General features: G+C 38.5%; 2 protein-coding genes across 7 annotated transcripts in view; one reads left to right on the top strand and one right to left on the bottom strand.

Moving 5' to 3' along the window:
* LOC129240068 (G-protein coupled receptor Mth2-like) overlaps positions 1-21700 on the bottom strand; it is a 34219-nt gene that overhangs the window by 3556 nt on the left and 8963 nt on the right. For all 6 annotated transcript variants that reach the window (XR_008582027.1, XR_008582028.1, XM_054875538.1 and 3 more), the window contains 4 exons: positions 1956-2504; positions 1748-1901; positions 1501-1686; positions 6-257 (listed from right to left, as the gene is read on the bottom strand). Coding sequence is in view for 4 of the 6 variants with exons in the window: in XM_054875538.1 (XP_054731513.1) it covers positions 6-257; positions 1501-1686; positions 1748-1901; positions 1956-2468 (1105 nt within the window). In the remaining 2 variants the exon portion in view is untranslated. The remainder of the gene's footprint in view (positions 1-5; positions 258-1500; positions 1687-1747; positions 1902-1955; positions 2505-21700) is intronic.
* On the top strand, positions 14387-20248 carry LOC129240474 (uncharacterized). The gene is made up of 2 exons (XM_054876295.1): positions 14387-14576; positions 19571-20248. The coding sequence occupies exons 1-2, from the start codon at positions 14508-14510 to the stop codon at positions 20246-20248; spliced, it is 747 nt and encodes a 248-aa protein (XP_054732270.1). The 5' UTR covers positions 14387-14507.

Below are 21700 nucleotides of genomic sequence, written 5' to 3'. Positions count from 1 at the left end.
CTTACCTTTCAACCAACAGTGTGAATGTCCTATGCCGGACTTCAGTTTATTTGGCAGGTCCGAGTACTGCAGAGCGATTGTTAGAATAGTCATGAGCGCTGGCACGCCCCAAGCATAGAGTGCATAGTAGAGAAAACGTTTTCGCTGAGTCAGATTCTGAATGTTGCCCTTAGTGCCGCGGAAGTTGTGCCAAAGATCGAAACAGATAACGTTCAGCCAGAAAAAGGCAGCCGATAGGAAATAGTACGTCACAAACCCTATCGAAATCGAGAAAATATAAGATCGGATACGAAAATGCAAGCGAAATCGGGTGTTATTTGTAGTTACTAGGAAAAAAATTTTAGTCTAATAATTTTTTTTGCATATTATCTAAGGTTTAGAAACGCTTTTATATCGGGTGCTTCTTAAGACCTTGAGAACATAAAATGATAATACAAAACAGAAATATTGTTGCAATGAATTTTTTTTATTAATCTGGTAGATAGTTTTATGGACTAAGTAGGCATTTGAGTAGTAAAGTTCTCCCTCGACGAATAAAACTAACACTTTGTAAAGCTTTCATCATGTCCTTTCTATCGTATTCATGGACGTTGACAACATCCTATAAGGCCACCCTTTGACTGTTTGAGAGAAAGATTTTGCGGCAGATTTTTTAGACCTTGCACGTCGGCGATGCCGAGAGCTATTTGTGCTTTACGCTTCTCCGTTGCCTGGGTCATGTCGTTCGACTGGATACAAACGTTCTGGCTCTGAAAGTATTCGATGCGGTACCAGCTGGTGATAGCAGAGTAAGAGGAAGACCCAAGAAGGACTTGGCTTCACTTAGTGTGCCCAACTGGCGCCGGTTAGAACGAGAAAGAAACTCGGTAAAAACGGCTTAAGGGGCTATTGTACCCTTTAAGAAGAAGAAAATTTCATCGCATATATTTTAAGAAAATGATATCCGGCATATATCCGCCGTGGCTGCGAGTTGCATGGATCATTCGATCAATGCAATTTTTGACTACTTTTTCTAGTAAATCTGAATAATAAATCTAAATGAGCCCAATCAGCAAAAAAGTGACACAAACGATGATCCCTTGACTTCAATTCTTGCAAGAGATACATTTTATAGGCACTTAAGCCAAGATCCTTACGTAAAATGTTCCACGTATACGAAGGATAAAGGCCAACAAATTGAGAATGACAACGAACAGATATTTGGGCGTCTGCTCCAACACTTCACTCTATGAATTTCGCGAACAGAATTATTTTTTTTTTCTTTTCAAAGCAAATTTACACAATTTTCAAGCGTTGTCCTGGCGTTAAACGATTCATGATGACTTGCCAAGCCTTACAGATCAGAAAAGTCAACACAATTTGTACTCTCAACTGTCAACCCATAGTTATCGATATCGATAATTCTCAACAGTTAAAAAAACACCCGATATATGTGCATGTGGACACTTGTCAGATCTCCCTACACTTGGCATATCTCCTTTCACCTGTGAGTCAACCCACCTATAGTAGCGCAAATAACATTCACGTAGTCGGAATTCAATATGTTGATCATTGCTATCATCGTAGTACCAATAGCCAGCGACGAGAGATAGCAAATTAAGCATTTGGTGTGTAAGTTCCATAGTTCTGGGATAAGCGAGTAGATCAGGATAGTGGCATACAAAAAAGGCGCCGATATCATCATCACTGAAAAGTCACAAAAAAAAATTACTTAGTTTCCAACGATCATAAATAGTTTCTCTCTTACCGATTGTGTTCAGCATGAGGGTTGAAGGCTCATCATAGGTAACTGGACAGTTCATTGGATTCATGACATATTTTCCGTCCGCTTCATATGCTTGCAGGCAATAATCGCGTCTCGTGAAGACCATCTCATCGGCTAAACGCAGTAGTGTACCATTCTGTGAAATGAGTATATTTATTCATATTTATGAACATCTATATTTATTGCTTACCTCAAACAATTCCCATTGGTCTTCTTCATATTGATGCGGCATCAGCATATACCCTCCACCGCATGGAATGCCTTGCTGCACAACAAATTCGTCCAAGACATGCATCAAGACCTGACTGCTGTTACGCAAAGTCACATTTACATACGGCGAGTAGGTTAGTTCCTCACTTAGTTTCTCATCACATTGGGCGTCGGAGTTCTCGCTGGTTCGATACATTCCCGCCATTGGATGACAGCAAAATTTGACGCATTGCTTGAGATGACACACACAACCTCGAATGTGTTTCGTCACCTGTTGGCGTTCTCCTCCGTACAGCTCAATATAATCGTAGTGGCCGGTCAATGCAGGAGGCACCAATACGCCCTCATAGAGGTAAGAGCCATTGCTGAATTTTTTGCTGGAGGTTAAGTTAACGGTATCTTCAAAGGCACAATTCGGTATCTCCGCCAAGGCACCAATGCAACAGAAGAAAGAACTCACTCCGAAAAATAGTACGAAAATTTTAGCTTCCATTTCATTCACTTATGAGCTCGATAACGGTGGATAGTTCTAAAAATAAAAATAAATATGTATTAGAAAATGTAAATGAGAAACAAAATTGGGTGTTTTTATTGTATGGACGTTGTTTGAATATTAAAAAAGATTTCATCACCAACTATTTAACAAAATCAAAAATATGAATCAATAGAAAGTTGTAGAAGTCAAAAGGGTTTACGTTCCCATTTGTCCTCTTTATTGTTTAATTATACGCCCTCTTCCGCCAAAAAAAGAGCGTGAACCTGATCTATATGCGTTTACATAGGCAAAAAGAGGCGTGAGTGAATTTTTATATATTATATTGGATACCTAAAAATGAATTTTTTCTAAATATTTCGGCCTGCAGTGTCACCTAAAGGTGGCACAAAATTAATCATCTAATGTTTACTAAATAAAAAAAACTATTTTGAGTGATGGAAATCTTTATTGTGACCTTTACACGCTAGAGGGAAATGAAATGGCTGATAAGCTTGCCAGCAAAAGGCAGACTGAATTGGTCTCAGAGACTTCTTACTCGGACATCAGCATCCCCTGATTGTTGTTAAAGGGGAATTGCACAACTCTATTCCTCAGGAAACCACAGGAGAGATGGAGATATATTTTTTCATGTGCTATTTCATGTGCTTTTGGCCCCGGTACAATAGACGCAGGACTCAGAAAGTCCTGGGGAACTTCATGCCATTCAATTTCCAAACTCGCAGCAGTGCTTACCTGTAATTGGAAGATCGGCACGCACGCGGAAAAGCTAGGTTTACTATTTAATCCGAATTGCAGAAGCTATTGGAACCTTTCACAGAAAGGGACTGTCGAACACTTTCTTAGTAAATGTCCGGGTTTGGCAGCTAATCGATTGAGGTCACTGGGTGCTCCTTTCTTCGACTGCCTGGGGCAGTGCGTCAATCTAAATTTCATCAATCCTGTCCATTACACCAGAAGCTCTGACTGGTTGCAGATATCTGCCTGTTGCAGGTCTCGTAATGGTATCGAAACGGCACTTTAGTGTTTGCCTGTGTTTTTCAATGATCAGTTCATTAAACTCTAAGAGCATAGGAGATGCTGTGCGAGAAATGATTGAACAAGATCGTCAGGTCACACACCGTGATATAGTCCTGCTTATATAATGGATCTAACTTGTAAAAGAAATTATGGCAGGACTATGTATATATACAGCAAAAAGTTACAAGTCTAAGCAGAGATGGGTTGATGCTATAAATGTAATGATACAAAAAGAATATGGCCCAAATGGGACGCCCGGCCCTCAAAGACGTTTCTTAAACGATCAAGGAAAAACGTCTCTTTCTTGGTTGCTTTGATCACAGGCCACTGGCTCCTAGGCCGACTTGCTCAAAGATTGGACGTACCTCATTTCGACTATTGCAGAAGCTGTACGAATGAGGAGGAGGAAGAGTCTGTCAGACATCTTCTCCATCAGTGTCCTGTGTGACATGCCACTAGGTTTAGATACTTTGGTCCATCGTTCTGCTCATCCTTAGGGGTTTAAGTGTCAGCCAGATCAATGGGTTTGAACTTAAAACAAAATGGTTTAACGAGGAGTATCAGGTAAACCGGTACTGTAGTAACACAATGGATCGGAAACGGTCTAAGTCAATACAGGTATATGCCGACGAAGTAGATTCATTGGTTCATGAAGCACGAAAATGTGAAATGAGAGCGCAATTGTTGTACTTGAAATGTGGTCATGCAGTTCATTTGCGTTCATTTGTGGTGATGCATTATTTTTGTGTAAAATTTTTGCGTAAAATTTTTGCGCAAATAGTTTAAACCTGTCTTATGATCGATCTTTAGCTCCTCCGACTACTGACATTCCGATCAACTTCGATTATTTCTGTGATTTTATCGACATTTAGATGTTCTTTCTTTCAAAAGGACTCTACTCTAGAGGCGATGCAATAAATTTGAATGAACAATAAATATTTCGTGTTTTAATGATTCCGTTACATTTTTCACAGAATGTGAATACTAAAAAGCATTTTTTGAATTATTGTGTCATCTGTATATGGGAATTCGCATGAATGTTTTTTACTATAACGCGATGAGTCACCATCTCGGCTTCATAAAAGCTGGATTTTATCATCATGCAAGTATGTATGTATGTATGTGGGCAAATTTCCAATGTATACTCCTACGATATAAAAGCAAACATTGGTGGAATTCTTATCTAAAACTTTACTTCCAGCCGTCAACGCTCGAAGCCCGCTAATCAGTGTTTACTCACGTTTACTTGAGGGTTGTAGATGTGGATGTTTGCGTCGGATTTTTTATACTTTCCCCTCACACCATAAAATTAATTTATAAATGGAAGTGGAAAAGATTATGCTATGTTGCGCGTATGTGTGTACACGTATACGTACGTACAGACTGAATCACGACAGGCTGCAGATTTTGCAAAAAGAAAAATTGTTTAAAAAATGTCTTTTATTAAGCGAGTGTTAATTTTTATTGAGGTTGATAGCCTTTACTGATAGTTGACTATCTTTGGAAAATAATTATATGCAATGTATTTTATATATTGTACATATATTTAATATGTATACATCTTTTAATTTAATACATTAGTTGGTGTTAAGCCAGATTCTGGCAAACTAATAATATAATATAAATTAAATAATATTGAATTTAAAAATTGAAATTGTATTAAAGCCTAATATTAAGTTATTTTATATTGTTTAAAAATTGAAATTGTATTAAAGCTTAATATTAAGTTATTTATATTGTTTATTTATAAGTAGGTATGTAGTATACTTTACTGTTTCTCGCTGTCGCTATTTCTTTACCTGTTTCTATTTACTTCCGAGCATTGACTCTATTTTTCCAGCTATACCTACTTTCCGTTCTTCCTATTTCTATTTACTAACTGCAAACTCTCTCTAACTCTCCACTTACTGTTCTTCCATTTCCGCTATTTCTCGTATCTTAGTTTAGGGCCTAATATAAGGACAGTACATGTGTAATAAACTCCACTATTGAATTTGTAATCGGACGTGCACGGTGTTTTCTTTTTCAATTCGCGGCGTTACAGGCAAAATCATTTTAGTTCGCGCTTCTACCCTTATTAACCTTTTTTAAATAAGTTAAATATTTTCACAAAATAGTGAAGATTTTTCATGGCGCCCGAGCAGGGACAGTAGTGCTTGAAGAGGCTCGTGATTCCTACAAATCAGAGATTGTGTTTGAATTAAAAGGCGATACTAAGCTGGATGCTGAACAAAGTCTAAAAACGATTAAAAATTGGTACAAAGCTTGGAAGCGAAAGTAACAAACACAAAGTGATAGTGACAAAAGACCACAAGTTGGCAAGTTGTGCGCGCAAAATATTTAATAATTAAGAATTAAATTAAATAACCAACTAAATTAGTAAAAAAATATTGCCTGCGCGGTCCGTTGCAAAACAAAAGTCGTCTCGCAAACAAAAAACCAAAGAAAAATAACAAAACAGACAAACAGACAGCGAAACCAATATATGTACATACATATGTATATGCATGTTAACATGGCAAATGTTAACTTTTCACACGCCGATCAGCAACATGAGTACAGCGGATGCACAGCGCTTACATAGCGCTTCCCACAGTAATTCCAGACGCACCGTCAGCAGAAAAGCCAACGGCAGCAACACCCCAACTGAATTAGGCCGGATGTAATGCACGCGCAACCCAAGTCAGCGATTCCCCGAAATTGCGCACGCCACCACAGGTAGCTCGGTGCATTTTAAGTTTAGGTTTTAGATTAAGAAATTTTGTAATTTCTGTTTTAAGTTGTACTCAATAAAGAGCGGTCGTTCCGCTATCTTTTTTAAAAAGATATTTCAATTCGAAAATCTTTAACTGGCGCCCAACGTGGGGCCAATTCGTTAACATAACGCGGGTGTGAACAAAAAAAAAAAAAAGGAGCCGTCTCCAGTAATAGTGTCCTAAAAATAGAAGAAGCCGCCTCCAAGTGTTCCGTTCGCGAAGTGGTACCTGAATTGGCCCCCGAACCTGGTGGACATAAAGGGCTTTTCAAGCCGTGCCACCAACAGCTAAGAACGTGGACTATCAACAATCCGCCGCATCATAGCAACCAAGAGTGACGGAAAAGAGGCCCCCTAGTAGCGAAAGCAAACGGGAGACGCGAGCCGTCAGCCGCCGCACCGAATCAGCGCAAGACACGCAAGTAAACTTCATGGAAGGAAAAGGTCAACAGTAAAAATGTTCCTTCACACCTTTATGTAAGTTACATACAAGTCTATAAATTTAAGTTTAAATATGCATACATTTGTAAAATCTTAAAAATATTAAATATAAAAATATTAAGAAATACAAAATTGTGGATGTAAAATCATGAAAATATTAAATATAAAATTGTGAATGTAGAATCATGAAAATATTAAATACAAAATTGTGAAAAAAAAAAACAATTTTAAAATTAACCATTATTTTTATGTACATGGCCACATACTTAAAGTATAAATGCTTATATTTCTTGAAATCGCAAAAGTAATGCGAAAGTGTTAAAAAATAAATATATTGCGAAAGGAAAAATAATTAATTCATGATAAACTCTATAAATAAAGGCTTGTGCAGCCAATAATAAATTAAAAATAAAAAAACTCTATAATATTGCTTAACTCTGCGATTCCTAAGGGACCCTCCAGAGTAGGAAAGCCCTCCTTCCTAGAAGGAGTAAAACAAATATAAAGCTTGATAAAGGACGGCTCGTACAGCCAATAACTTAATAAAATTTAAACCTAATAACATAGCTTAATTCTGCGATTCCCAACACCAGGGACCCTCCAGGATAAGAAAGCTCTCCTTCCAAGAAGGAGTAAAACAAAAATAATAATTATAAAATTCATAAAGAACGGCTCGTACAGCCAGTAACTCAATAAATTGCAAATTAATAATATAGCTTAATTCTGCGATTCCCAACACCAGGGACCCTCCAGGATAAGAAAGCTCTCCTTCCAAGAAGGAGTAAAACAAATACAACAATTATAAATTCATAAAGAACGGCTCGTACAGCCAGTAACTCAATAAATTGCAAATTGTTAATATAGCTTAACTCTGCGATTCCCAACACCAGGGACCCTCCAGAGTACGAAAGCCCTCCTTCCAAGAAGGAGTAACCACATATTACACACAAAAGCTGCGATTCACCACCTTCGGGGGGACCCTCCAGCTTTATCAATAATAATAAAAAAATAAATAAAAATTAAAAAATCAAAAATTTAAATAAAAAAATAAATTATAAAAATCAAGGGAAAAAGAGGAAAACTATCATGTCTAATCCAAATAACTTGGTAAGACCTCCTGTGCTAAGCGCTCCTCCTCCACAATCTGTCCCTTCCTCCTCGAATGCAAATGCATTCAACATGGAGCAATTGACGAACGTTATAGCAGGAGTCGTAAGTAACATACTTAAACAAGAGGGACGAAACTTAGTTCAAGCTGCCCTCAACCCTAATGCGAACTTTACGGACATTTCGGACGTGACTATCGATTCTAGCCTACCGAACAATATTACAGAGTTAGACAAAATTCCAGATGTAGTGAGATGTTTGCGTGAATTTTCGGGAAACCCAGGGGAATTCAATTCCTGGAAAAAGAGCGTAGATCGCATTTTGCAGATCTACGAACCGCAAAAAGGAACGCCTAAATACTACGGAATCCTCAACGTCATACGTAACAAGATTGTGGGCAATGCCGACATTGCCCTGGAATCGTATAACACGCCTCTGGACTGGAAAGCGATTTCCAGATGCCTCACTTTACATTACGCGGACAAACGCGACATCGGTACCCTTGAGTACCAAATGACCTCCTTAGTGCAGGGCAACCTGACGGTCCAAGAGTTTTATCAGCGCGTCTATTCCCACCTGTCACTTATCCTTAACAAAATCGGAAGCATGGAAGTTAGTCAAGAAGCCATGCATCTAATCACGCGTACCTATCGGGATAAGGCCCTTGACACCTTTATTCGAGGACTTAGAGGCGATCTGCCAAGACTCCTCGGAATGAGAGAACCAGCGGATCTTCCACAGGCTCTTCATTTATGCCTGAAGCTGGAAAACCAGAGTTTTCGTTCTTACTACGCACTGAAAAGCACTGACCAGAACAGGAAACCTCACAACTTTCGTCCACCCCTTCCACCAAGAAGGTCCAACAATGAGTTCTATCCTGAATTGGCATATTTGCCCCAGTCGCGACCAAACCCGGCTATCCCCAATAGAGGACATAGGCCATATTTTCAACGGTATTATCAGCCCAACATATCCCAGCAACCAAACAACCTAACACCGCGTCCGCAACCGTTTCCGTTTCCGAAACCTCAACCACGACCGGAACCAATGGACATAGATCCATCATTACGTACACGCCATGTTAATTACATGAACAGACCACGCGCTAACGACTTTTTCAGTAAAAGACCTCCGATCGATAACCCGCCGGTTCCGAATAAAGTGCAAAGGAATTTCCATATAGATTCCGACCAAAATTATGGTCAAGAGCAATCTATAGCAGAACATACAAATGACTATATAGACCAGTACGATGAATTACAGGACAACCATCTGACTGACATAACAGATATACATTTTTTAGGTTAACTCACTCTTCACTGCCTTATTTTGAATGCAGACTGGAGAGTGGAAAAATAGTGAAATTTCTAATTGACACGGGATCAACGAAAAACTATATTCAACCTTCTATCGTCCCTAATCCAATTAAAAATGAATCAAACTTTTTCGCAAAATCAATAGCAGGGGACATAGAAATAAAGGAACATACTTTCCTAAAGCTTTTTAATACAGAGTCAAAATTAAAATTTTTCCTTCTCCCAACGCTACGTTCATTCCATGGTATCCTTGGAAACGATAGCCTTAAAATTCTCGAAGCTGTTATCCACATCAAAGACAATTTTATGTCAATCAAGGGTAACACCAAAATTAAAATAAAGCAACTCGAATCCAATTCAGCGAACGCAATTAACATTACAGAAGGTCATATGACATCTACCCAACGAAGCAGAATCAACAATTTAGTGAACAACTTTTCTAAACTCTTTGCAGAGCCTAACGACAAACTTACTTACACTACGAAAGTTATAGGCGAAATTAGGACAAATAAAGATACCCCAGTTTACACAAGATATTACCCCTACCCAATGGCATTAAAAGGTGAGGTAGAATCCCAAATTAAAACAATGTTAGACGACGGCATTATTCGACCGTCAAGGTCACCATATAATTCACCCGTTTGGGTTGTAGCAAAAAAACCGGACTCTCAAGGCAATAAACAGTACAGAATAGTAATCGACTATCGCAAACTCAATGCGATAACCATAGCGGATCGTTATCCAATACCCCAAATTAATGAGGTACTGTCCCAATTAGGGAAAAATCAATATTTCTCAGTCCTAGATTTAAAAAGCGGATTTCATCAAATCCCATTAAAAGAATCTGATATCGAGAAAACCGCTTTCTCAATTAATAACGGCAAATATGAGTTCACGAGGTTACCATTTGGACTCAAAAACGCTCCTTCAATTTTTCAGCGCGCGCTTGATGACATTCTTCGCCATCACATTGGCAAAATTTGTTACGTTTATATCGACGACATTGTCGTATTTAGTAAATCCGAATCAGAGCATTCCCTCCACTTACAACAAATTTTTAAGACGCTTGAAGATGCTAACATGAAAATACAGCTGGACAAATGTCATTTCTTTAGAGACTCAGTAGAATTCCTGGGATTCATAATTTCATCCAAAGGGATAACGAAAAACCCTGCAAAGGTGGAAGCAATAGCGAAGATACCATATCCAAAAACTATTAAACAACTCCGTTCATTTCTAGGCCTTTCAGGCTATTATCGCCGTTTCATAAAAGATTATGCTATGCTAACTAAACCTCTAACTTCACTCTTAAGAGGGGAAGAGGGACGTATTTCAAAAACTAAATCAGCCAAGATAAATATTGTATTGAACAGCGAAGCAAAAGATGCCTTCAACAAAGTCAAGAACTCTCTTATGTCCGATGACGTTATACTGGCATACCCCGATTTTAGTAAAGAATTTCATCTAACAACCGATGCTTCCAATTATGCCATCGGTGCAGTCCTCGCACAAGATAAGAAACCCATAGCTTTTATATCCAGAACACTTACTAAGACGGAAGAATCCTATGCGACAAACGAAAAAGAATTTCTCGCCATAATATGGGCACTAAACAATTTCAGAAACTACCTTTATGGCTCAGCCAAAGTCAATATATTTACGGACCACCAACCCTTGACCCAAGCACTAAGCAACAAAAACAATAATGCAAAAATGAAACGCTGGAAAGCTATCTTGGAGGAATACAATCATGAACTCCATTATAAACCAGGTACGACAAACGTTGTGGCCGATGCCCTTTCAAGAACGATAACCGAGCCAATAAACGCTCTGTCCACAACCCAACACAGTGACGAAAGTTCATCCGATAATCTAATCCCGCACGTAGAAACTCCGATAAACGTTTTCAAAAATCAAATATTTTTAAACACTGGGTTAACTTCAACATATCAATTTAAAATAATATTTCCCACTTATCACAGACACATTTTAGAGGAACCAGTTTACAATTCAGCAAATCTAATAAGCCTCCTTAAGAGATATCTAAATCCCTCCGTAGTTAATTGCATTAAGACAGAAGAACGCATTATGGGAAAAATTCAGGAAATATACCCAATACATTTTAGCAACTATAAAATTCGATTTACTCAACTTCAAGTACAGGACGTTACAAATGAACAAGAACAGGAAGAAATTGTAATTACGACCCATAAAAGAGCACACAGAAACCACCGAGAAAATAAATCTCAAATCCTTGAAAAATACTACTTCCCATCAATGACGAAAAAAATAAAAGCAGTAATTCAGCAATGCTCGATATGCAAGGAAAATAAATACGACCGACACCCCAGTAAACCAGAACTAGGCGAAACGCCCATACCGCAATACCCTGGACAGATTTTGCATATTGATATTTACATCACCAACAGAAATATAGTATTGACAGCAATAGACAAATTCTCAAAATATGCACAAACAAAGATAATTAAATCAAGAGCAATAGAACACGTAAAAGAACCTCTGCGAGAATTGCTTTTCCAATTTGGTGTACCCGAATCAGTGGTTATAGACAACGAAACTTCCCTTAATTCTGCAACTATAAAATTTCTGCTCGAAGACACTCTCAACATCAAAATTTTCAAAACACCGCCTTATACCAGTTCAGTTAATGGCCAAGTAGAACGATTTCATTCTACCTTAACAGAAATAATGCGCTGCTTAAAAGCAGAACGGAATTTTACTTCATTTGCTGAACTCCTTGATAACTCAGTCTATGAATATAATTATACCATCCACTCAACAACAAAAAAGAAACCAATAGAGATATTTTTCGGGAGAAGAGTCTCCACAGACCCAAGCCAGTTCGAAAAGGCAAGGGAGGACAACATCTTAGAATTAAAAAATAAACAAGCAAAAGACCTTTGTTTTCACAACAAAAAAAGGGAAACCATAAAAATTTATCATCCAGGCGAAACTATCTACGTAAAAATAAACAAAAGGCTAGGCACAAAAATTACCCCAAAATTCAAAAAAGAAATAGTAAAGGAGAATAAACACTCAACCATAGTAACAGAATCGGGAAAAATAGTTCACAAAAGCAATATAAAAAACTAGAATAAAACTGTCTAACCTTCTTTTCAGAACTCTCTTTATTTCGACCACCGCAACAATAGACATTTATGACTACTCTACTGCTCAACTGGTTACAATCAATGACGGGACAGCAAAAATTCAAAACGGAGCCTTTAGGCTAATACATATAATCGACCTTAACAAATACGAACAATTTCTAACGGACATTTACGAATACATTTCTTCAGACATTCCTAAGGATAGCATTTTACTACCTATCCTAAAGCACGAATTAGTCCAATCTCTCCAAATCCTTGATACCCTTAAACCAGCAAACTTACGACAAAAAAGATCAATAAATATTCTAGGTACTGCCTGGAAATTTATAGCCGGATCCCCCGATCATGAGGATCTAGAAGCAATATCAAATAATTTAAACCAGCTTAACAGCAATAATGATAAACAAGTTCTAATAAACGAAATTTTTAATGAAAAAATTAATAACGTTACACAAATTGTGAATAAACTTTTTAATAATATACGGAAAGATATGAGTATAGTAAATGAAATAATTATTAATTTACAAAATAGAATTAGATTAATAAAAGAGGAATTAATAAATATTAAATATGCCGTACAATGGGCAAAGAGAGATATATTAAACTCATTATTGTTAAACAAGAACGAAATTGAAATTGCACTTGAAAAATTAGAAAATGATGAAATTCCATTTAAAAATGCGGAACAGGCATTAGAAATATCAGAAGTTAATGTTATTAGCAAAAATTTTACAATTTTTTATATGGTGAAAATACCATTAACAATTAAAGAAAATTTTCAAAAAATTATTATAAGACCTGTAATAAAGGCAAATAACACTATAATTAATGTCGAATATAGTGAAATATTAAAAGGAAACAATCAAGTTTACGGAATAAAAACTCATTGTAATAACTATAAGATAATTGAAATTTGTAAACAAAAACAAATAGTTAATATAACTAATAGTAATTGTATACCTAGAATAATTAATAGCTTTAATTCAACTTGCACCATAAGCAACGGGCACCATATTCCACATATTGAAGAAATAAAATCAGGCATTTTACTACTTAATGGCTTTATGGGAAAAATAGATGCTGACGCAACAACCCAGAACTTGACGGGAACTCATGTTATCAACTTCCATAACTCTACATTGAAAGTTAATAATCAAATATTCATCAACTATGAGGCAATTCCTCCTCCAGCTATCCCAGCTGTCCTACAACCAGCACCAATCGAAAACGAACGGATTGAATTGCTTTCACTAAAATCTCTGCAAGAACTGCATATAAATAATACCCGAAAAATAAATCTTCTAAAGACAGTAACAATATCAACTGGCACACTTTCACTTGGATCAATTGCAGCTATTACTTGCATAGCACTAATATTTTTCAAATTTTGGAGGAAAACTCAAAACAAAATAATCATCGCACAAAGCTTAGACAGCAACCAGATGCCTCCAGCAAGCCTCAACTTGGGTCAACTCAAAGATCTGCCAATAGATCAATCAAGATATGTAAGTTTCAATAACTTACCCTATTTCTAACAACGCTCGAGGACGAACGTTTTTAAGAGGGGAAGTGTTAACATGGCAAATGTTAACTTTTCACACGCCGATCAGCAACATGAGTACAGCGGATGCACAGCGCTTACATAGCGCTTCCCACAGTAATTCCAGACGCACCGTCAGCAGAAAAGCCAACGGCAGCAACACCCCAACTGAATTAGGCCGGATGTAATGCACGCGCAACCCAAGTCAGCGATTCCCCGAAATTGCGCACGCCACCACAGGTAGCTCGGTGCATTTTAAGTTTAGGTTTTAGATTAAGAAATTTTGTAATTTCTGTTTTAAGTTGTACTCAATAAAGAGCGGTCGTTCCGCTATCTTTTTTAAAAAGATATTTCAATTCGAAAATCTTTAACTTGCATATACGAAAACAAGTGCAGTGACGTGGAAAAAGTGCAGTGACAGTGAGGCCCCAAAAAACAAAACAAAAAAAAAAAAAGAGAGAAAAATTAAATATCTATCAAAAACGGCTGAAATTATTTGAAAAAAAAAAAAAAAAAAAATTGTTTAAAATATAAAAAAAAAAAAAAAATAATAAAATAATTATAGCCAAAAAAGTTAAAAAAAAAAAAAAAACATAGAGAACATATAGAACATCGCCAACGAAGGGGAGTGAAACTACAGCTGCAATATTCATCAGTCACCAATATCCACCGGCCACCTTATATATATACATATCTATCCACCGTTACACCGTTAACATCGAGGGAGGAATGACCTGCAACTGCGTGGCCTGCAAAAGGGAAGTTCAAGCTGGAAACAAACCAGTCCACGATAAACAGGTATTGAGTGCGAAGAATTGAAGCTAGAAATTGGCTTTGTGATTGACCGAATTATTACAGTTGCTAATAATCGTCTCACAGTATAAGGGCTTCAATTGTTGGCATCTCTTGTATCCACTTTTATATGCAAATAAACTTCTATCCGTATATATATACATATCTATATACATATCTATATACATATACATATACTGCCTATGAAGTGAAGGATACAGTGGGACCCGAGGTAGAGGAACTTGTTTGTCGCCAAATAATTTGCGAGTACTATTTTTCGGTTTATTTTCGGGATTTTTTCAAAAAACCAAACGAAATTGCGGTTTGTTAATCAACCACAATATTTTCAAAAAAAAAAAAAAATTTTTTTTTTTCGACAATACAAATTTTGTTTGAGCAAAGACTCAATTGTTCGCTGCTTATTTTCGTCTCGTTTTCGTTGGTTCTGGTCAAGTTTGAGCTATTATATAATATATTTCAGTATTATCGCTTTCGTTTTCGTTTTCGTGCTGACAAACTTCCAGAACCGTTTTCATTTTACAAAAGCCACAGGCTAAAGCAGCGAACTTTAATCTCAACATGAGTAAACCAAAGACGGCTATTTCAAGTCTCTCTCCAAGTAAGGAGATGATTGACTTAAAGTCTTTAAAGCGCCAGAGAACTGTTGCAAAAACCAGCATAGTGCGCATAAAAACGGGTCTCCTTGAAAAGACCATGTCGCTAGATCCAATCGAATTGGAGTGCCGACTCGACATATTGAACTCCCATAGTGAAAAACTCATGAAATGTCAGTCGAAAATTGAGGAAATCGACGAAGAAGACATTGCCCGTGGAGAGTTAGAGGACTTAATTGTAGAAACAAAGTCCATTATAAAGTCCATTCTGGCGAGAAATAAATCGTCAATTGCCGACACATCTTTTACTGCACCTCACAGCTCGCGACTACCAAAAATGTCGTTACCTACGTTCAAAGGAGAATATTCCGAGTTTAAAAACTTTATGAGTCTGTTTGAGAGTTTCGTGCATAATGATCCCACAATCCCGGATATTGAAAAATTTAATCATTTAGTATCATGTCTATCCGGTGAAGCCTTAGGCACAGTGAAGTCCTTCCAAATGTCGGAAGAAAATTATCCAAAGGCGTTGGCAAGTTTGAGAAAAGTTTATGACAATAAATGCCTGATATTTTTTAATACAGTGTCTAAACTTTTTGAATTGTCAAAAATCCAAAGGCCTTCTGCGTCGTCTTTGCGATCAATGATTGATACAGTGTCTGCAGTATATGACTCCCTTTTATCGCTGGGTGACGATAAGCTTATTTCAAATGCGATGTTGATTCACATAGTCATGTCGAAGGTTGATTCCACTACTCGGTCAAAGTGGGAGGAGCAACTTGACTATGATAAGCTGCCGCTTTGGGCTGAGTGTGAAGCTATGCTAAACAAGAGATACCAGCATTTATCAGCTGAAGAAGCTTCCTCATCCCAACAAAGGCCAAATAATGAAGATACGCGGCAGAAAACAAAAAATCAACAACTGCGACACTCAAATACAACATTTATCGCGACGAATTCCAAACTGCCAACTTGCCTTCACTGTGGTTCCAAGGACCATTATTTGACAGCTTGTCCAAAATTCCAAGCGCTTACTGCACTTAAAAGATTTGAATTAGCAAAATCGATTTCCCTGTGCATAAATTGCTTGCGCAAGGGACATACGGTCTCAAAGTGCAAGGCAAATCGCTGTGGTGTATGCAACCGTTCGCATCACACCATGTTGCATCAATATCCGATCTCCTTTGAGACCGAGCCGCAACCTTCGACGTCACAGGCCATGCATATTAGCGGCCTGCCTGACCGAGTCATGTTAGCTACAGCCGTAGTTAATGTAAAGGCCAGCTCCGGTGTTTACGTGCAAGCGCGAGCTCTACTTGACTCCGGTTCTCAAGTAAACTTTATGACCGAAGAGCTTATGCAGAAATTGCGAATCCGTAAAGAAAAATTCGCTCTAAATATAGTTGGAATTGGCAATTCAAATAAAAAGGTCCAAGGCAAGCTTAAAACTTATGTAAAATCGAGGATCAACAATTTTGAATTTTCGGCGGACTTTTGGGTAATGCGTTCGATATCAGTCAATCATCCAGATCGGACTGTTAACACAAATGGCTGGAAAATCCCACAAAATATTGAACTAGCTGACCCAAGTTTCTACAAGTGTCAGAAAATAGACATACTTTTAGGAGCTGAAATATTCTTTGATCTGTTATCGGTGGGTCAGATCAGAACCAGCCCAAGGCAGCCAACGCTGCAAAAAACTGTGTTAGGCTGGATAATTTCAGGCAAGTATGCCACAAATGATAGCTCCAGTGCCCAAGTAAGTAGCACATTATGTCAATTTGAAGAAAGCGTTGCTAGTATTGATACCACAATCCGAAAATTCTGGGAATTGGAAGAAATACCTGCACAAATAAATTCCACACGACTGACTCCAGAGCAGGCAAAATGTGAGGAATTTTTTTCGAAAACCACACAGGTTTTACCATGTGGAAGGCTTCAAGTCAGACTGCCTTTCAAAACCGACCGTAAATTACTCGGTCATTCGTATGAAACCGCAGCTCGGCGGTTTCAGGCGCTGGAGAGAAGGACGCTGAAAGATCCAGTACTTCGTAAAATGTACCTGGACTTCATGCAAGAGTATCTCGAATTGGGGCATATGAGTCCAACAAATAATCGACTCCCGAGTGAGCCGCACTATTTCATTCCGCACCAGTGTGTGTTAAGACCGCAGAGCACAACTACCAAGTTGCGCGTAGTTTTTGATGCTTCGAGTCGCACATCAACACAAGTTGCGTTGAATGAAACCTTGATGGTCGGACCGATCGTTCAAGAGGAGCTTTTTTCGACCCTCCTTCGCTTCCGATTGCACAAATATGCCATGACTGCTGACATCACGAAGATGTATCGTCAAATATTGGTGCACGAAGACGACAGGAACTTCCAGCTCATAGTGTGGAGACAGGATCCATCGGAGCATTTGCAAATTTTTCGACTAAACACCGTAACATACGGCACAGCGCCTGCACCATTTCTCGCCACACGGTGTCTGCAAATGCTAAGCGACAAAAATAAAGCCAAATATCCACTCGGTTCCAAAGTCATTCGGAATGACTTTTACGTCGACGACCTATTAACAGGATCCGATAGTATAGAAAGCCTCACCCAGATACAACGGGAAGTAAATATAATTTTAGAATCGGCAGGCCTGAAATTAGCAAAGTGGTTTTCCAATCATACAAGCTCATCGAATAGTGAGAGTCTCCAAAAATTATTGCAGCTCAGCGATACCGACTCCACCAAAACGCTGGGAATCCACTGGCAGCCGAAAGATGACATTTTTCGCTTCATTCTGGAAGATAATTTTAGCGAGCTGCGAGCAACTAAACGTAATATTTTATCCGTTTCCGCTCGCCTCTTTGACCCTCTTGGTTTATTAGCCCCGCTAGTTACCAAAGCTAAAATCTTATTACAAGAGCTTTGGATTCAAAAGCTAGACTGGGATGAGTCGATTCCATTGCGGCTTGACACTAGCTGGCAAAACTTTAAAGCCAATTTGTTGCAGCTTTCATCAATTAGCATTCCTCGGTATGTAAATACAGAGTCGAGTGCCAGCTGCCAAATTCATGGCTTTTCCGACGCTTCAATAAGAGCGTATGGCTGCTGCGTATATATACGTAGCCAATCCGCTAGTGGTACGAAATGCACGCTGCTTACTTCAAAGTCTAGAGTAGCTCCGCTGAAGACTAAATCTCTTCCGCGTTTAGAGCTCTCGGCAGCCCATCTTCTTGCCAAATTATGGTCAAGAATTTCACCAATGTTGAGTCGACCAATAGAACAAACAATTTTCTGGACAGACTCCGAAATAGTTCTGCATTGGATTAAAACGCATCCATCGTCGTTGCAAACTTTCGTCGCAAATAGAGTGTCCGAGATCCAAGAGTGGACCCAGAATGTGTCGTGGCGTCATGTGCCCACAAAACAAAATCCAGCGGATCAAGTGTCTCGGGGTTGTAACGTGGACGAATTGGGTAATTCAATATGGTTTAGTGGTCCACAGTTCCTCCTAGAAGACCCTGCTACATGGCCAAAAAATGTCAACTTCAGTCTCTCTCCAGAACAAGAAGCACTCGAGAAGAAGAAGAACGCAATTACGTTAACCGCAATCAATGCCACAACAAATCCACTTCTCGAAATAATTGATAGGTTCTCATCTCCCAGAAAAGTGCTTCGGATTTTCGCTTATATACTCAGATGGCTTCGAAAAATACGAGAGCGAAAAGCAGAATCTGAAATAATACCCACGGCAAAGGAATTACAATTGAGTTTCCTTAAAATTGTCGAAATAATTCAACATTTTGAATTTAGCGATGAAATAAATAAATTATCGAAAAATAACGTACTTCCCTCAAGTTTGCAGAAATTAACTCCATTTCTGCATGAACACTCGGAATCATCATTATCGTTTAAATTGATTCGAGTAGGTGGCCGTTTATTAAACGCGCCAATCCCCTATGATGCTAAGTTCCCTTTGCTATTACGCAAAGACTCGCACTTTGTGAAAGCATACATCCGGTTCCTACATTTTCGTAATCACCATGCCGGTCCAAAGGCATTGGTAGCGCTTCTGCGAGAAAAAATATGGCTGGTAAATGCTCGAGAAGCCTGTAGTCGAACTGTAAGAGAATGTATTCACTGTTTTCGTTATAAGCCAAAATTACAAGGTCAGATCATGGGCAATCTACCCGCCGATCGATTACGCGCCCAACGGCCCTTCACAATATGTGGGGTAGATTACTGTGGGCCCATTCAAATAACCTTAAAAATTCGCGGTCGCCCTCCCGTGAAAATGTATATTGCCATTTTCGTGTGTTTCGCTTCAAAGGCAGTTCATCTAGAACTTGTAACTGATTTAACTGCTGATAAATTTATTTTCGCTCTCAAAAGGTTCATTGGGCGCCGAGGGATGCCAGCCAAAATATACTGCGACAACGCGACGAACTTCGTGGGAGCAGAGAGGAAGCTGAGGGAGCTCCGGGAAGCCTTTCTGGCACAGAAAGAGGAGATTCTCCAATACGCCGCCGACGAAGGATTCATCTTCGCCTTCATACCTCCGAGGGCACCCCACTTCGGCGGCCTGTGGGAAGCAGCAGTGAAGTCGGCCAAACATCTGCTGGTGCGCGCCGTAGGCAACGCGCTGTTAACCGCCGAAGAAAGCGCAACGCTTCTCGTCGAAGTAGAAGCGGTACTGAATTCCCGACCGCTCGCACCACTCAGCAACGACCCCAACGACGGCGAGGCGCTAACGCCGGCGCATCTACTAATCGGTTGCCCCTTGCGAGCTTTGCCACCGGAGAAGGTACCCGTCAACCTCAGCCGCTGCTTAGAGAGATGGCAGCTTGTTTGCTCTCTCAAGCAACAATTTTGGCGCGCGTGGTCGAAGAGCTACCTTCTGGAGCTTCAGCAGCGCAACAAATGGGTGCACCCGCAGCGCAACGTCCAACCAGGCCAACTCGTCGTCGTCCACGAAGACAACGTACCAGCGCAGCATTGGGTGCTCGGTCGAGTAACCGCAACCATTCCCGGAGCGGACGGCAAAATTCGAGTCGCAGACATCACCACTAGGTCGGGTGAAGTACGACGCCCTATTCACAAACTCGCCGTGCTGCCAGTGGAAAACAAGAATTGAAGGCTGTTGGATTCCTTCAAGGTGGCCGGTGTTAAGCCAGATTCTGGCAAACTAATAATATAATATAAATTAAATAATATTGAATTTAAAAATTGAAATTGTATTAAAGCCTAATATTAAGTTATTTTATATTGTTTAAAAATTGAAATTGTATTAAAGCTTAATATTAAGTTATTTATATTGTTTATTTATAAGTAGGTATGTAGTATACTTTACTGTTTCTCGCTGTCGCTATTTCTTTACCTGTTTCTATTTACTTCCGAGCATTGACTCTATTTTTCCAGCTATACCTACTTTCCGTTCTTCCTATTTCTATTTACTAACTGCAAACTCTCTCTAACTCTCCACTTACTGTTCTTCCATTTCCGCTATTTCTCGTATCTTAGTTTAGGGCCTAATATAAGGACAGTACATGTGTAATAAACTCCACTATTGAATTTGTAATCGGACGTGCACGGTGTTTTCTTTTTCAATTCGCGGCGTTACAGGCAAAATCATTTTAGTTCGCGCTTCTACCCTTATTAACCTTTTTTAAATAAGTTAAATATTTTCACAAAATAGTGAAGATTTTTCAGTTGGGTTTATAATCATATTTCATGCAAATAAATAAATAAGTTATAAAAATAAATAATTTTATTCGGTTATTCAAATTAGAGTTAAAAGCGTGGGATGCTTGATATAGTAAATATTATATTACAATCATTCTATTGGCAACTACCTATGTACAGAGGGTTATGAAAGTGAAGCAAAATGCATCCCACGCTTTTAACTCTAATTTGAATTATTCTATTTGTATCTTAATTTTTGTTATAATTCTGTTCTGATGTATATTAGTTGACTATGACTGATCGTTCGATTTGCTATTACTTCATTATAGGTCTCTTTGTCATTTATTTATTTTCTACTTTTTAGTTCGATTAGCAATAAAAGCGTGTTTTTTTAGTTTTTTTTTAAACTATTTTTTTATTATGAATGAAAATTATTGTTATCATTGCAGTCAGTGAATTAATGATTCGATATATTCGTGTTATATTTAATTCCTTTCTTATCGACTGTGAGTCTAAAGCTATGCAGGTATCGGCCGTGGGCAAAAAGTAAGGTGTTTGTCAAAGTTCGCGGGATTAAAATTTCGCTCTAGTTATTTTTTCATGAGTTGGCAGCACTGTTAATAACATCTGGACCAACTTTCATGTGAATGTCATTATCAGTAATATATTTACGCTTGTGTTTACCAAACGACCAAGAGTGCATTTTTCGATTTTTACAATGTCTGATTTGATTGAGCAGAGAAGTGCCATCAAATTTTGTTTGCGGAATGAAGTTTCGGCTGCGGAAACGATTAGCATGCAGAAGGCATTTAGTGATTCGACCATGTCGCAGAAAAATGT

The sequence above is a fragment of the Anastrepha obliqua genome, chromosome 3 (assembly GCF_027943255.1).
Source record: "Anastrepha obliqua isolate idAnaObli1 chromosome 3, idAnaObli1_1.0, whole genome shotgun sequence".
NCBI classification, from domain to species: domain Eukaryota; kingdom Metazoa; phylum Arthropoda; class Insecta; order Diptera; family Tephritidae; genus Anastrepha; species Anastrepha obliqua.
The sequence above is the reverse complement of the archived record's forward strand: the minus strand, read 5'-3'. Positions and strand labels throughout refer to the sequence as shown.

Coding starts and splice junctions, on each gene's coding strand:
- LOC129240474 (XM_054876295.1), top strand. CDS start 14,508: ATGACCTGCAACTGCGTGGCCTGCAAAAGGGAAGTTCAAGCTGGAAAC. Junction 14,577..19,570: donor AACCAGTCCACGATAAACAG/GTATTGAGTGCG, acceptor CGCTCTCAAAAG/GTTCATTGGGCGCCGAGGGA.